Source organism: Tamandua tetradactyla, chromosome 14 (genome assembly GCF_023851605.1).
Source record: "Tamandua tetradactyla isolate mTamTet1 chromosome 14, mTamTet1.pri, whole genome shotgun sequence".
Lineage (NCBI taxonomy): Eukaryota > Metazoa > Chordata > Mammalia > Pilosa > Myrmecophagidae > Tamandua > Tamandua tetradactyla.
Genome location: NC_135340.1, coordinates 20,506,951 through 20,523,214, shown reverse-complemented (window position 1 = coordinate 20,523,214; position 16,264 = coordinate 20,506,951). Strand labels below are relative to the sequence as shown.

General features: G+C 37.8%; 1 protein-coding gene across 8 annotated transcripts in view; it reads left to right on the top strand.

The window, feature by feature from the left end:
* NPAS3 (neuronal PAS domain protein 3) overlaps positions 1–16,264 on the top strand; it is a 927,883-nt gene that overhangs the window by 612,182 nt on the left and 299,437 nt on the right. For all 8 annotated transcript variants that reach the window (XR_013162217.1, XR_013162215.1, XR_013162216.1 and 5 more), the window contains one exon: positions 9,291–9,380. Coding sequence is in view for 1 of the 8 variants with exons in the window: in XM_077126978.1 (XP_076983093.1) it covers positions 9,291–9,380 (90 nt within the window). In the remaining 7 variants the exon portion in view is untranslated. The remainder of the gene's footprint in view (positions 1–9,290; positions 9,381–16,264) is intronic.

Sequence of the window (16,264 nt, the reverse complement as noted above, 5' to 3'; positions counted from 1 at the left end):
GTAATTATTAATTATGTGAATGAAAGATAAAATAAAGAGTGGAGAACCTAATCACAGCAATTTCCTGAAGTTAAAACGGAAGATTTGCATAGCCCATGCATAATCCCCAACCAGAATTTCTAAGCTACATTTGTAACCATCAAGTTCTTCTCCGTGCAAATGTTTTTTTTATGTCTTTTCCCTAGAGATTCAAATAAAATGTTCCTAGAAATGAAACTCATATGACTGTACCAGATTAATATCTGAAGTCTCTAAATGGTCTTTTAATATGCCAAATTCATTACAGGGTTCTTTAATCATCATTACTACCCCTGACACAAATTCCTTACCTAAAGGAATACAGGTACAGAGCATTTATTATTTACTTTTAAAAAGCTGTTTTTTAAAGTTATGCCATGCCTAGTAGATAGTCATCTTCATTTCATAATCAACTGTAACCAAAATAGCACTATGGTTTACCTTCCATCGTTGAGGACATACGTTAAGTAAACATGACGTAAAATTTCTATAAAGTCAATCTTATTTTCACATGGACTGCTATATGAAATAGTATATATTCCAGAGACGGGGGTAAAAGAAAACAAACAAAACAAATAAAACCACCTAAGTCTGAATGAAAAACTCTGGAACAGAAAATGGGGCTAGTGTACTGGTGCCTTGCTGGCTTCCTGCGGTGTGGTGCTTAAGTCTGGTTCTGGCAGTTGCTTGTTGGGAGGTGAGGTTTCCTCCTAGCACTTATTTGTTAAGTGTGGGGTCCCCTCTCTACTTCCAGGCACTAGCAGCTTCCTCCAGGGTATGGGAATGTCTTTGATGGCTGACAATATTTTTGACTATACCTTTCAAATGCCACCAATTCATGCCTTTTCCTTCTAAAAGAGAGCATATTACAGGTTGCTTAATGGAACCAGTGATGTAAGTCAGGGCCACTCCCCACCCACACCCACACCCACTGTATGTTCATGGTTTCCTATACTGGAAACAGCCATTGCCCTATGGCTTTTTGTTTGATCAAGTTATTTTCTACTTCAGTCATTTTCTTAGTCTCAGATCCCACAAATGAATGGTCTTTAAGAAAGCCTCTCATGAGCTGGGACCTTGTCTTGTTCACCTTTGAGAGCCCCAAGCTGATACAGGCCTGGTGCGTAGTAAACCCTCAACAGGTTTTTCCTGAATGCATCATACTAAACTATAGGAACATGAAAAGGGTTATGTGGGAAAAAATGCCAGAGGAATCAAAGATTCTGAAGAGCTAGGATATTATGTCAAACAACTAAAATCCCAGCTGGTAATCCAGCAGTAGAAGGAAAGAAAGTCTAAGGATCCATCTTTCTTACTTCTACCACATATTGGCTGTGTGACTTTGGATGATGTACCTAATTTCTCTGAGCCTCATTTCCTCACCTGTAACCTGTGTCATTTGCTAACAAATGTTAGTTTCCTCCCTCTTTCCTCTTCTATGGTGCATAGTGAGTGGACTGGGCATTATAACCTACAGAACATAATGAAGACCATCCCCAACTTTCAAGTAGTCTATAATTCACAGGAAGTCAAATAATTATTTTGCATTATTTTCTTTGTGTCTTGTTTAATTCAGACAACTTGAAAGACACCTGGAACCCTGCGTGTGAATGAGCACCATGTGTGTAGCCAAAGCATTTTTAGGCCTTTCAGTACCAGTACAGTGGACTGTTTATGTTACTCCTGCCATGTTGGGAATTCCTCCTTTAACTTGAAAGAGAACTCTGACTTCAAAAGGAGAGGTACACAGTGAGGAACAGCTAGCCCCTGGATGCTGAAGAACCTATGTTTCAGTAAACTAATATACCACATGTGCAGAAAAGGCAACTTTGACATTCCAGTGGATATTTGTGACTTAGACTAACTGGTGGGAATCCTCTCTTTGAGGCAAAAGGAGCTTGTGAGCAGCACATAATCACTTATGCCCCCAAGGGGGACCCTGTGCCCTGAGGAAAAGTCACAGATAATGCAGTATCTGCATGCCACCTCTGGTGGCTCAGAAATGCCTGTGGTTCCTCCAAACATTACCCACTGTCATTACACCAGAGCTTGTTGTCCATTTGGCCGGATGTTCAAATCAAGAAATCTACATCCCTCAAGGCTGGCTGTAAGGCTTGAACTAGCATCCCAGGGAAAAAAGGTCAGCACTTTGATACACAGCTCCCACCAAATGGAATTTTAATGAGCAGAAGCAAAACCTGATGTCCTTGCTCAGAAAGCAGGTGTTCTTTTCAAGTTTTAACACTTCACCAGCTCAACATCCCCCTTTTTTATTCTGGTGCCTTTCCTCTCAGAACTGAAAAGAGGCTGCATGTGCCTCTGCACTATTTTCTTGTCTAAGATGTTTGGTTTTATGTGTTTAAGAGACTCTTAGAAAGATGTTTTGAGGCCTTCACAGTTTGTGGTTCAGGAATTATTTTTAGTGGGAAAATAGTCAAATTTGACCTCATTGATCCAGTTTGTTATTGTGATTAGAGATCATTTGGCTTTTGATATATGATAAAATGAACCTATGCTCTCCGTTGTGTAATTGAAGCAAAAGAAGGGATGCCGCTGGGAGATTCCTAAGAGTTAAATAAAGACCCACCCTTTGATATATACTTTTACCCACTTTGAGGAAACATACTTGACTTAGATTCCTATTTCTAAAAATAAGGCTTTTGTTTCTGCACAGTACTTCATTGTTAAAACTCAGACTGCAAAGACAGAATTTGGGAAATGTTTTCTTCCCCATAAACAAATGGATGTAAGTACTTTTAAGCATGATCCCCGGTTCTCCTTGAAATTGCTTGGATCCATGTGTGTGTGGATGAGAAGTTTAGAGCCACCTCCTGAGCGTAATCAGAAGACAAATATGGCATTTTAATGAGCTCTATCAAAGTTGTTATTAAATCCAAATGCTAAATATCTTTAGGAACTTTTTTTTTCTTCCAAACTCTTTTGTCTGTTGCCAAAACACCATGGAAAGATGAATATTCGAGCCGTGTCCTCACTCTGCCATGCCAAGCTTCTTTTGTGTTTTACTTACTCATTCAACCTCTTTCAACAAGGAGGCGTTGTTTAAGAGCAGAATCACTTGTTCCCAATGCTAACCCATTGCTCAGGCAGCACAGGCAGTTTTCTTACAGAGCCTCTCCTCCTTAGCAGCAAAGCCATTTTAGCAGTTACTGAATACTTGAGTCTCCTGTCTGACAAGAATTGTGTTCAAATGAATGCCATGCTCTTGTCATAATAGCATTATGTCATAACAGTGCAAAATTCTGGGTTTGGGGAGGAAAGTTGAAGGTATCAGTGACTATACTTTTTCACAAATGGTTGTTTTCTCCCCAGTGTGATCCTGAATTAGAAGTACATCACAGATGCATGGTGCATTGGGCAGGGAACACATGCGTGCATTTAAAGCACGTATATCTTACTTCTTACTGATGTAATTGTGAAATATGTTCTTTTTGCATTCATAATTAGGGGGTGGAACAGATGGTGGAGGCTTAGTTTAAAATAATCTGTCATTAAAATAACCTAGCCTATTGGTAATTCTTCACTCTTAACTGGAGTTAGGTCATAGGAAAAGAATTTGAGGTGATTTTTTTTCCCCTTCTGTCTTGGAATGTAAAAGAAAGAATCACTAATTTTAGAGTAGTTATATACATGAGAACTGTCCCTATAAGGGCACCATAGTAAAATATCACTCTGTGAAATTTGGCTGCAGTGGAATATGCATGAAAAAAAGCAGAGACAAAACTCTTTTGACAAATATAAATCCATTTAGCACAATGCATTAAACATTAGTATACCTGCAATCACAATGCTATAGTTAGTCTCATACCCTGCAAGGAAATAATCTCATCATTTGACAAATACTGTTAGAGGCACACAGCTTTTGGGGTTAAGAAATTGTGCCTTACTCTTTATATGTTACACTTATGTCAGGGGATATAAATTATAATTACAGGCATTATTATTCAGAGATGCTATAGCACCTGACTTCTGTATTCAAGCCTCACTCCTTGCATGTGTACCACGTAGACTTACTGGGATGTGACAAAGGAAATCTCCTATCAGCCCTGTCTGGATGGCTTAGAACTGTTTTCAGTAATAAGAAAACTGTCTTGATAAATCAGATACTTGCATGCCTTTAAAATGTCTGTTTTACTGTTTCTTCTAAGATTTTGTTCTCCATCTGCTTTGAGGAAAGCAGATAGATTTCAACATGCTTTATAATAAATCTTCTAGAGGAAGGACTAGCATTAACATTTGTGTAGGTTCTTTTTCATCTTAATCCAACCTTAGTTAATAATCAAAAAATTCTACATACTGGGTAAGAAGATGTAATTAACCCCTTGACCCCAGAATCTTAATTGGTGCCTGTTGAAAACAGTGGGCAGTTAAAAAAAAAAAAATGTAAGTAGCCTGCAGTGATTGAAGCAGCATAGCACATGATGGCATTCTCAAATAAAAATTGTACAAAATTCCACAGACCTTTTAAAATTAGTCACATTTGATTCCCAGGACCAACTGATTGAATGTTTCCTTCCTCCTCCCACCGTTTTACACTGAAACACCCAAGTTATATCCATGTTGATTCTACTTTTCAAACTCTTTTGTGCAGCAAAAGAAAACTAACTATAAATAAGAACAAACCTATATTCAGAAAGTTATAGCCATGTAGAAAGTGACCTTGTCAAACCGTGATAGAGTTTCATATCCTTTTCTTTATTTGAAAGGTGATCAAACCTGACTTATGTACATTCATCTCAGACTATAGACGTAATTGAACAAAACAATAAGCATAAAAGTGAAAAATATGATTAATTAACCTTTTTTTTTTTTAACCTCTGTGATAACAAACAACTGTCCTGTCTAGTTGTTTCCCCCCACCACCAAATCCGCTGATATCTTTAAGTGAATTGACTGGATGTCTTTAGATCATGTAGACATAGCCTCATTTTAGTCTCATCAGGAAAGTGGAACTTGTGTTGAAACCTTGGTTTTTACCAAACAAATTGGCCAGTTTTTAAAGTGCCGCTGCTTAATAGCCTCAGATGTTTGGCCTCCAGACATTCCTTTACCAGCCATGATGCCCAATCCTCCTATAGTATTTCAGTGAATACAAGAGATAGGAACCCAGTATTAAAGATCACAGTCCCCTTTAGTGAGATGGGATGTATGTGGATGGAGAATGATATATCTATTCAAGTTAGCCTTGGACATTTTAGAGAGAACATAAAAGAATCCAGTCTAACTCTGATCTTCCAACTGGATATTTCCAGACTGTCTTAGAAAATTTTGGCATCTGATTTTTCAAATAATCTAATAGCTCCATGAATAGGATTCCTGGAGAAATTAATTCCCATCTCTCTTAGTCACTCTATCATGTGTGATTTAAGGGAAAGAACTGGACTTAATAAGTCTTGATTGAACAGTCGTTGTGAGCCAGCTAGACTATGACGAATAAGACATCACCCCAACCTTGAGAAAGGCAGTCTGTTGGGAAGTTGAATGAATAAACCAACCAGGACCATACAAGGTTGTAAATGCCTTACTAATGCTATGGGAGCAACAGATTTAATTCTGCCTTTGCCATTAGCTGGCTCTCCGATCTTGCAGCCACTTAGCCTTTCTGTGCCTCAGTTTCCTTTCCTGAAAAATGAGAGTTTGTATTACAGGAGATTATTTCCAAGCCAACTTTGTCAGTCCTTTCTCTGCCCCCTGCCCCCACTGTCGACACCCCCACCACCAACAACAACTAGCCTTCTAATTTTTACTTGTCCCTGTAGAACTTCTCTGTGATCTCTTTGATATTGCCATTCCAATCTGACAATGGCATCTTAAGGTTTGAGAAAGTAACTCACATAGTTCTCTGTAATTGTATACCAAGCCATGGCTATTAGATGGAATGGAAAGCCTAACAACCCCCTTTTTCCATAGTGAAGATGCAAAGGGGGAGAGACTTTAATCCTCATGAGTCCTCCTTAGGAGAAATCTTGTTTGAGATGAAGACAGGGGAAAATGATGTCTTCCCCAAGCTTTTAGGAGGAAAACTAGTCTCTCTTTGCATTGGTTCAAAGTGAGGATCCACTATCCCGCCTGCTAAGCTTGAAAGGTTATACCTGACAAGACTCCAGAAGGTTTGGCAGTTGCATCAAAGATAAACATCCCAGTTCTCTTAGTATTTTGTTTTCTGTCACCTCGCTGGTTTCAGGGTGATATTACAAGAGCAAAGGTAACCATGTAACCTTTTCTGGAAGTGACTTAGAAATTCTCTTGCAAACCCATTTCTCTTCCCCTTTGTTTTCTCCCCCAGTGGTAGGATTCTATTATTTGAATTTTTTTTTATTCTATTATTGGAAAACAAAGAATGGTTTTGTAATAAATATCCCACACATACAGTCCAACCATATTATACACTCAGTGGCTCACAATACCATCACATAGTTGTGTATTCTTCACCATGATCATTTTTAGAACATTAGCATCACTCCAAAAAAAAAAGAAATAAAAAGAAGAAAAAAGAACTCATACATCCTACACTCCCAACCCCTCCCTGTCATTGACCCACAATATTTCAATCTACCCAATTTTTAACCTTTATCTCCCCTTATTATTTATTTTTTATTATTTTTTTTTCTTTTCACTCAATTGTCCATACTCTGGGTAAAGGTACATCAAACACAAAGTTTTCACAATCACGCAATCACCTTGTAAAAGCTATATAGTTATACAGTCTTCTTTAAGAATCAAGGTTACTGGAACACAGTTCAGCAGTTTCAGGTACTTCCCTCCAGCCAGTCCAATACACTATAAACTAAAAAGGAATATCTATATAATATGTAAGGATAACTACCAGGATAACCTCTCAACTCTGTTTGAAATCTCTCAGCCACTGAATCTTTATTTTGTCTCATTTCTCTCTTCCCCCTTTTGGTTAAGATGTTTTCTCTTCCCATGATGCTGGGTCCCAGCTCATCCCCAGGAGTCAGGTGCCACATTACCAGGGAGATTTACACCCCTGGGAGTCATGTCCCACATAGGGGGGAGGGCAGTAAGTTCACCTGCCAAGTTGGCTTAATGAGAGAGGCCACATCTAAGCAACAAAAGAGGTTCTCTGGGAGTGACTCTCAAGCATAATTATCAATAGACTTAGCCATTGCTTTGTAGGAATAAACTTCATGGGGGAAGCCACAGATTGAGAGCTCAGCCTGTTGAGTTGGTTTTCTCCACTGCTTGTGAGAATATCAGGAATTCACCAGATGAGGAAGTCGAATATTTCCTCCTTTCTCCCCAGTCCCCCAAGGGGACTCTGCAAATCCTTTTTTATTCTCTGCCTAAATTACACTGGGATATATCAAGTGCATCACACTAACCTATACAACCCAACAAGATCTCATGCCCTACTCAAGATTCCCTGTAATTATAGTGTTCAATAAACTGACCATTGAGTTATATTAGATAATGTGCTACCCAAAATATAAATTTTGCACCAAATGAGCATCTCTCCCTTTGGTCTCACACACAAGTTGAAGTTTGAAAATATGGGCCATTTCATCCAAAGGATGATTTTTAAGAAAAGATAGGCTGCCTCCTTAGTATAAATATTTCAACTTAGAAATGCTGTGAAAATTTATCTTTCATTAACTCATATACATCAATTAGAGAAACTTTGTTTTTAGTGGATAGTAGGAAAGTTTGAGTATTGTCAAGATTCAAATCCTAACTCCATCATTTCTCAGGGATAGGCATGTTGCTTTATTTAACTAAGCTTCAGTATGCTCCCATGTAAAATGGAGATAAGAATACAATTACTTTATAGGGTACTTGTGAAAAGTGAGACAATGCATGTAAACAACACAGCGCATGTCCGTTTCATAAATGTAGAACCATTGTTATTGTACTGTCTTAACCAAAACTTGTTCGCAATATAATTTGCTGTTTTGTGAAGTAGTACAATGTGATTTTTAAATTGTTTTTAGAACCCACTAAAACAGAGATGGAATTTGGGTGCTGCCTACAGTTTCTTACTGTTGGAGCAGTAGAAATGGGTCAGAAAGCTTGACAATCCAAATTTCATATATACATACACATATATACATGTACATACATATATACATACATATATGTATTTCTTAAATTCAAACCTGTATGTTTTCTAAAGATGTTCAGTATTTTAGGAGACTAAAATTATTGCTGAGATTTGAGACAGTGCATTTCAACTAAATTTTACATGCTTCTTCCATTGTTCTATATTTTAAAAATTATGTCATTAATCTAATATCTCCTCTTACCTTTCCCCCAGCATAGATTTCTTTTATTTCCAGATTCACAATCTAAGTTAATACCACTGATTTTTAAAATTTTGTTCCCCATGCAACCAGCACTTCCACCATCTACCATGTTAAATAAATAAATAATGCAAAACAAAAGAGGCGAAGATGATGGAACATTTAAAATGTATTTCGATTGCAAGAATTTGACGCAAATTTATTTTCAATTTGGGTGGTATATTGAAATTGGAGTCCATGATCGTTTATACCATTCATCAAACTGAAAATACAACCCTTCATTTGGAATGTGGACTAAGGTTTCAGGAGGTACAGATGATGTGTTGCATCCTTCAATTTTTTTTTCTTCTTTTATTTCCATTTCAGTAATAGAAACTGAATCTATCACAATAAAACTTTAATACAGAGTTTTACAAAGAAGGATTACAATTTTTAAGGTCTCAGCATATAAACATTCACCTATAATGTATTGACTTTTTCTGTTTGTTCTAACACAATAGGCCCTAGAAGCAGGGAGGGCATAATCCTTTATTAATTAGCAAATTATTGATGTCCATAGTAGTTCAAGTGCTGATTCGATTTGCTCTTCATATCAGAACCATTTTGCTCATTTCATTACAATTTCCATCCCTCGTCAGCTATTTTAACAGAGAATCTTGTTGATTTAATCTTAGAACGGCCAAATAAAAAAAAATGGCTACATCTTACAAAATCAGGATGACCTTATTTTATACATGAATTTAATTAATGCATCTTCATCAAAATGATGGCGATATAAATAAGTCTTGAAATAAAGGAAACCCTATAGTCTTAACTTAGGCCTTTAATTTGTTCATGTGTAAAGTAATACTAACAATGTTAACACTTCAGTTAAACATAAAGAAAAATGGTCTTAAATTAAACATGTGTTGCTTTGTATCAGACGCCTTATTAATTAGGTCCTTGTCATATATATTTATTAACGTATGTATGTCTTTATTTTTCTTTCCGCAGTCCCTGGATGGATTTGTATTTGCACTAAACCAAGAAGGAAAATTTTTGTACATTTCCGAAACTGTCTCCATCTACCTAGGCCTCTCACAAGTAAGTAAAACTATTCAGATTCTCGACAGCATTTGTGAAGGCTGCTTCAGCCTCATGCTTTTCCTCCGTCAAATAATATTCTCTTTAGCATGAATTATCAAATTTATTATTTAGTGTCTCTACCTGACTCATCTCACAGAGTCAGTGAGAAACCTGTGCGTCAGTGTTGAATGTTCAGAATAAACTTGTGCTCAAAACTTTAGCCCCTCCCCAACCCCCAAGGATCATTATTAATTTATTGAGAACAAATGAAGTTTCTTCCCTTGGTTGTTTTGAACTTTGAAACCTCTGTGCCCGGTAGGAGAGGGACACACTAATAGTGCTTCCCTTGTGTCCTATTACTGGATGTTTATGGAGTACCCTGCATTATCCTGGGAGCTGACACAATGACAGGGAGTCATTTGGAGTCAAGAAATGCTGAAAGAGACCATTAAAATGTGTTGCAGGGAGGGATCCAGCAAGGATATATTTTGCTGTCTTTGCAAATGCTTCCTAAGGCTGAAAGATAATTTCATAAATAAGATAGCCTTTCATTATTTGCAGTTTAATTACTCACACGTATTTATCAGAGGTTAAAAGAAAGGAAGATGGAGGTGAACAGGGCAAGAGGCAGAATCCTAAATGCTAGTTTTTGATATTCTCCTTGAACACACCAATTTTAGTTCCATTGAATTCCGGGACACAAACTGCATCTGCAGAATGCCAAAAAATCCTGTGGAAAAGTTTGCTATTCAGCTAATTATCCAGATGTTTTCTCTATAAAAATGCTGAACATGTGGGTATTTGTACCCATACAGGTGCTAGACTGGGCTTTATCTGGTGGTTTGGATGAGGGAAACATCACTGCAGGGGGAAGGAAATTTGTAGGTTGTGATGCTCCGCCAAGTTGGACAATCTCCCTCTCATTCACTTGCCTCTTGTAGCTAAAGATGGAGATGTGATTTGTCTCTCACCTCTTAAGCGGGACCTACTACAGACACGTTGCTTCTGAAAGTTGGCACAGCTCTAAGGAGACACCCAGCCTGGCTGGAAACTTTTGGCTGTTAGTGAGTTTGCTGAGTAGTGGCTAAATGAAGAAAGACATTGGGGAATAATAGAGGTATTTGACATTTGGGGAGGGTTGAGAAAGGAGGAGAAATGCTGCCAGACTTGATTATTTGCTGTTAAGAATCAGAATGAGGGTCCATTCATGCTGACTTGAAGAACATGCAGACTGTTGACTGTAGTGTAGAGTAATTATATTTTATGTGGGCTTCAGCAAACCAAATGATAGAAACTGCGCTATTGGTAACCCAGTATTAGTATTCTTGTATCTCATTGAAATCTTTGGTTTTGTAATAGCCTTTAATAGGCTTTAAGCCTTATCTTAATCTCTTTGGGACCGAGTATCAAGAATCTCCAGTTTTGAAATTGATGTGCCACCATGTTGTTAATACTGTGTAGAACTGGAAACACTACTGTTTGTTGTTCTGCAATGCGCAAATTCATCTGTTCTATGTGTAGTATCCAACGAAGTTTAATAAGCCAGTAAAGAAGGATGAATAATTAGTTTAAGCAGGTAAATGCTAATTAGGGAACTCCTGAAAAGCATCCATTATATACTAGCTCAAAACACATTTTACAGCCCTGGTTAGTGGTGTAATCCAAATTCTGTCAAGGCAACTGCATTTTCTGTAATTGAGATGTGTATGTTTGCTTTGCATAACAGATGGCTCTGTATGCTTAGACTGATAGCTAGGAAAATAATAATTGCATTATTCTGGCCAAAAGAATATTAGCTCTTGGGTTTTGGCCATTTCAGTCAGTCCTCCTGCCAGCACAGCATATGCACATATATGGATTGGATTTTCAAGGAAATTGATGCATCTGGAATAGTGTGGCCATCTGAAATATCATCTGTTCAAGAAAATTTTGGCTTTAACCCTGTGCTGGTTTCTCTGTAAAGGAGGTTTATTTCATTGCTTCTTTACTATAGCATTGAGCCAGTCTTTTCCAAAAACCTGAGACAAATAAGTGAGGTTTCTGCAGAATAAAATCCCTAGATAGACATAGTATAGTACTTGGTAATTTCTGCATGGCCAGTCTCTGCTTGTAATATATGATGGCTTTTAAAGTCATCGTCTTGACTTATCCTGTGTTAGACCCTGCCTGAGTGTACTGTTGCCTTCTCCTGTGGTAGATGTGTTCAGCATAGGCTGAAATAGTTCATATGTATATAGAGGCTATGAGCTGTGAGACAGAGGTCTTCATTTGGCAGTATTGCACACCTGAAATGATGAAAGATAAATCAGCAGAAAGTGATTTTCACATGTACCTGTTTATGTATTTATAGTTCAAAACCAAAGTTTGAGAACAGTGAGGGTAAATATGAAAATAATATGATAAGAGAATGGCATGTTTTTAAATGCCCAAAGCATAAGAGAAGTCTGTGCTAAAACTCTGGCAAAAGGATTCCAAACCAGTTAACATTCTACCTCCTAATAGGGTTATCGAGGTCTCCAAGACATAATCCTGCTCAAGTTTCTTCAATGTACTTTTTCAGTTGTAGAAGGGTGGGGTTGCTCATGGGTAACAGATACAGTAAAATGCACTCATAGTTATTCAATTAAGCATTTGCTCTCTTCCAAATATCCACACTTAAATGCAAATCAAGTGCTTGTGTCGACATCTTTGGCTGGGTGGTTGGTTATTCCATTGAATTTTAGATAGTGAAAAGGAGCCTGTAAACATAAGGCCCCTCCTTTCCTATTTAAAATAGTTTCATTAAATAAAGACAGTGTGTAACTGTATAATCAAGGTTGTGTCCAGGAAAAATGTTGAGGAATATTGTGAACACATCATAGTTTGGTAGTCATAGCATAGCATAATCGTGTCTGCATTTCTAACTCTCAAGATATTCCTCCTTCAGTTTTATTTTCTTTCAGCTTGTAAATAAATATGGTAGTTTTAAAATGGCTTATGCTCAGGAAAGAATTAGGATTCTTTTTTTTTTTTTTTTTTTTGGCTCAAAAGATAAGAAAGCAGGAGAACTTCTACTGAACTTTGGTATATGGAATGAGTATGAAGACAGCCTGAGTGGATTTTTTTTTTACACTCCATTGAGTATAACAGCTCCTGGTGTCCAGGGTGTATGCCTGCCAGTTATTCTTTTTAAGGTATTCTCATATAGCTTTGATGATGGGAATGAAGTAGATCACAATGAAGTCTGAACCTCCTCAGTAATCCTTTTGACCTTGTCATAAATATATATTTAACTTAATGTGCAAGAAGTCAGGTTTTAGATAATATGCACTATTGACTTGCTTGCCTTGGGTAAGATGATTCTCACTAAGTCTGAGGCCTTAACTGAAGGGAAAATCCCCAAATATTGATGCTGAGTTTGGTTTGCATAGTGACCAAATGACTTCTTATACCTGATGATGGAATTTGGAACTGCTAAGGACAACTCTATTCTCTAGCCATAAGAGAATAGGTAGAAGTGAAAATGAAGATAGCAGACAGAGCTGGTTTCCAAAACTGGAAATGTTTCAGTGGTATACAGGTAGCTTTCAGGAACTCTCTTCCAAAATGTAAGGGACTTAATCCCTACAGAATTCACAAAGGACCTTACCTGATAATTAAGTAGCATTTCCAGTTGATGTAAGAGTTGAAGCTTAGAGAATTATGTATTTGTTGGCATATACCCTCTTCATTCCACAAAGGATTTGTTTATGGCATTGCATAAACAATGCCAATATAAATAATGGCAAAATAGAACTAGGGAATCTGGGAGGAAAACTAAACAACAGTAAGTAATCTCCTAATACCACGTAATAAAAACAAATAGAGACTTATAGAAGGGGTACAAATAGGCTGACCGTGCTTCACATTTAACTGTGAGCTTCCTGGCAACCAAAGCAAAAAGGTACAGTCAACCATCAAAAGTAAGGAAGCAATAGATTCTTTTTATGAAAGTGAAGTTTTTCCTTGAATTGAAATCTAAAAATAGCTCTCATATAGGATTTCTCTAGGGGATAGCACGTGGATAATGACATACTGACTTGCTTCCCCGGGAGCCCACTTTCACAGCAAGGCTGTAATGACCCACATAACCAATACTAACAGGCACATTGGAAGTCTCGTAAGCAAGCGACAGCCAGCTCCCCATTCAGCCACTGGCATACAGAAGACCATTTCAAGGTGAGGCCCTGACTTGCAGGACTCACAATAGAATCAGCTACTGTGATGGTTTATATCATTTTAAATCAGCTTCCCTCATCCATACTCTAATCCTACATTTTCTTATAAATCCTAACATTCCAGTTAGTTGTCAGAGGCAGAGGACATGAATCTCAGTTAACCAGATGATAAAATGGGCTCACATCTCCTAAAAACAGTTTCCCTTGAAAGTGAGGTGAAAGATGATGATTCTGTGTTTTCATGATAGCATAGGACCTTATTTAAAACGAAAGTGAGATCTAGCGCAAACTGGGATATTAATAGATTTTTACAGTTGTGATATCATTAGAAAATACCCTACATGCCAGCTACATCCTCTCTTGAAACACATCCTAATCATCCCTCACTGCCTTCAGTGCCCAGCATGCATATAATTAGTCTCTTCCCTCTTCTCACTAAGTCCCCACCCTCATATAAGTTACTTCCTTGCTATTGTAAGCCAGCCAGAAGGTAGCTGCCGACAAGGTTACAAATTGGCTTGTTTCAAGGCAGCTTGCTGAAAGGGGCAGAGTGGCTGCAGGTATTATAAGAGCTAATAGAGGTGAAGGTGAAAGGGGGTAAATGGATGTTTTAAATTTGGTCTTTTTTTTTGAAAGCCATGCAGATATATTTACCATAAACTCCTTTCCCCATCCTGTTGTTCATCTCCATATTTTAGATTTCTCTGCATTTGTTATATAGAATGGCAAATAAAATTACAGCTACAGCACACAAGTACAAGGTCAAATAAATGACAGCGCTCAGTCTATTTGTGAAGCTATTCTGAAAGGGAACCATGGTGCCAAATGTGGTTTATTTGAATAATAAAGAAGAATTAGATTCCCCTGATAACTTGGCTGAGGGCCAATAAATCACTGGAGGTTAAAGATGCTTTGCAACTGCCATGTCTTTCTTTTGCTTTTCCAAAGTGCAAGCCTCAACTCTTCCATTCCACGTTTTTCAATGCAAATCAAGTTGAGGTTAGTATGTGGTTAATACCCTCGCTTCCCTGCTTGTAAAAGATATATATTTCTTTAGTAGGGTGAAAAAAAGAAGACATTAGTTTTCCTTACAAGTTATTACTCTTGTTTGGCATCTTCACATCCTAGAGAGCTGGAATATAAAGAGAAAAAAAGAGATATTATTTTCAGCACAGCAGAGGGATTATAATGATGGGGCCAAGTGTTTGCATTTTTGCAGTTGGTGTTCTAAATTTATGCGAGGCTAGGATAGCTAGGGTTCCTTCGATGAATGAATACATGTAATGCTCCAAATATTACTTGTTCTGTACACGCACATACACACACATACATACACACACGCATTAAAGTCAATAAGCATAACCTTAATTTTTAAAAAGGAAGAAAAAAATATCTTTTTGCAACTTATATTTTGTTGTTGTTTTGTTTTGTTTTCAGGAAATCTGCATTTTTCTCCTGTACTAATCGTAGAAAGTTCATCACTTTTTGGTGTAACAAAGAAATACATCCTTTTGAATGTGCAGGTTGTGAGGGTTTAGAGACTATTGAGAAAATATAAGTATCAAAATAATTCAGAAACAGTACAAGGCGCAGTGGCACATTATCAATTTACAACATTTAAATTGATAAATGCTTGGTGGTGAAGGCCTACAAGGGCACTTTGAAAAGCAAATAGCGACCTGGTGAAGAAATTGATTTTTCCCCCTCGAAAATGACTGCATGATGCATCATTTGACTGCATGCTGTCCGAGTGCTTGACAGAGATAATCTCAGCAATCCCACGGGCGACCTTATCGTTCTCACCAGGGCAACTTTGTCTACATTCTGACTTTGTGCATGTCAAGGTTCCCTGGGCGGGATCCTTGAGGGGAAAAGTTCCCCTGTTCGATCCAGATATTGAACTGCTCACTCTTCCCCCTTTTCCTTCCTTCCCACCCTCCCAAACAGGCAAACACACCTCTTTACTTCATCCATAATTATGAATGAGCAGGCACACCAGCATAGTTCTGCACTCTGTATATCTTTGTGGGAGCCTTATTCCCTTTTCATTTGCTTAGTTTTGATGTGGGCAGGGATCTTTTTATCAGGAAGAGTGGAATTCACTAATGCTCACCTCTGTCTCCCTTTTGTTAGCAAAATGGAAAAGCCTAACCAGCTTCTTTCTTATTCTTGCAGGATTTTTTTTTTTACCCCTTTCCTATAAACTTTACACAGAAAAGATTTCTGAAAGTGTCTTAATTCATACACATAAGTTCCTTAGAATATTACCTTCCTCACCATCCAGTCCTGCCGAGCATTCCTCTTGGAATGTTAAAAGGAAATAACAATGACAGAAAACCCAGATAGCCCATCACCCTACACAAGTTGGTTTTGAATCCCAGTAGCAGCCTCTCTTCTAAGAGATTTGGTATAATCTGTTAGGCTTCCTCAAGACCACTGGTGTTTAGAAAGTATTTTTACTGCCAGAGAGGAATAAGTGACTTTTTTGTTTAAAAATTTCCTGTGTTATATATGTATGTGTGTATACCTGCTTATCAGTTATCTTCCTGCCGTGCAGCTTGCCATGGATAATTACAATTCTTGATTAGCCACTTCTTGAAAGCAGCAGATGCCTTGTCTGGTTTGGCACCCTGAACCCACCGTCCCCACTGCCTTTGACACCCTCAGTTCACCATAGTCAACCCCCTTTACCTCCTTCTTTCATCC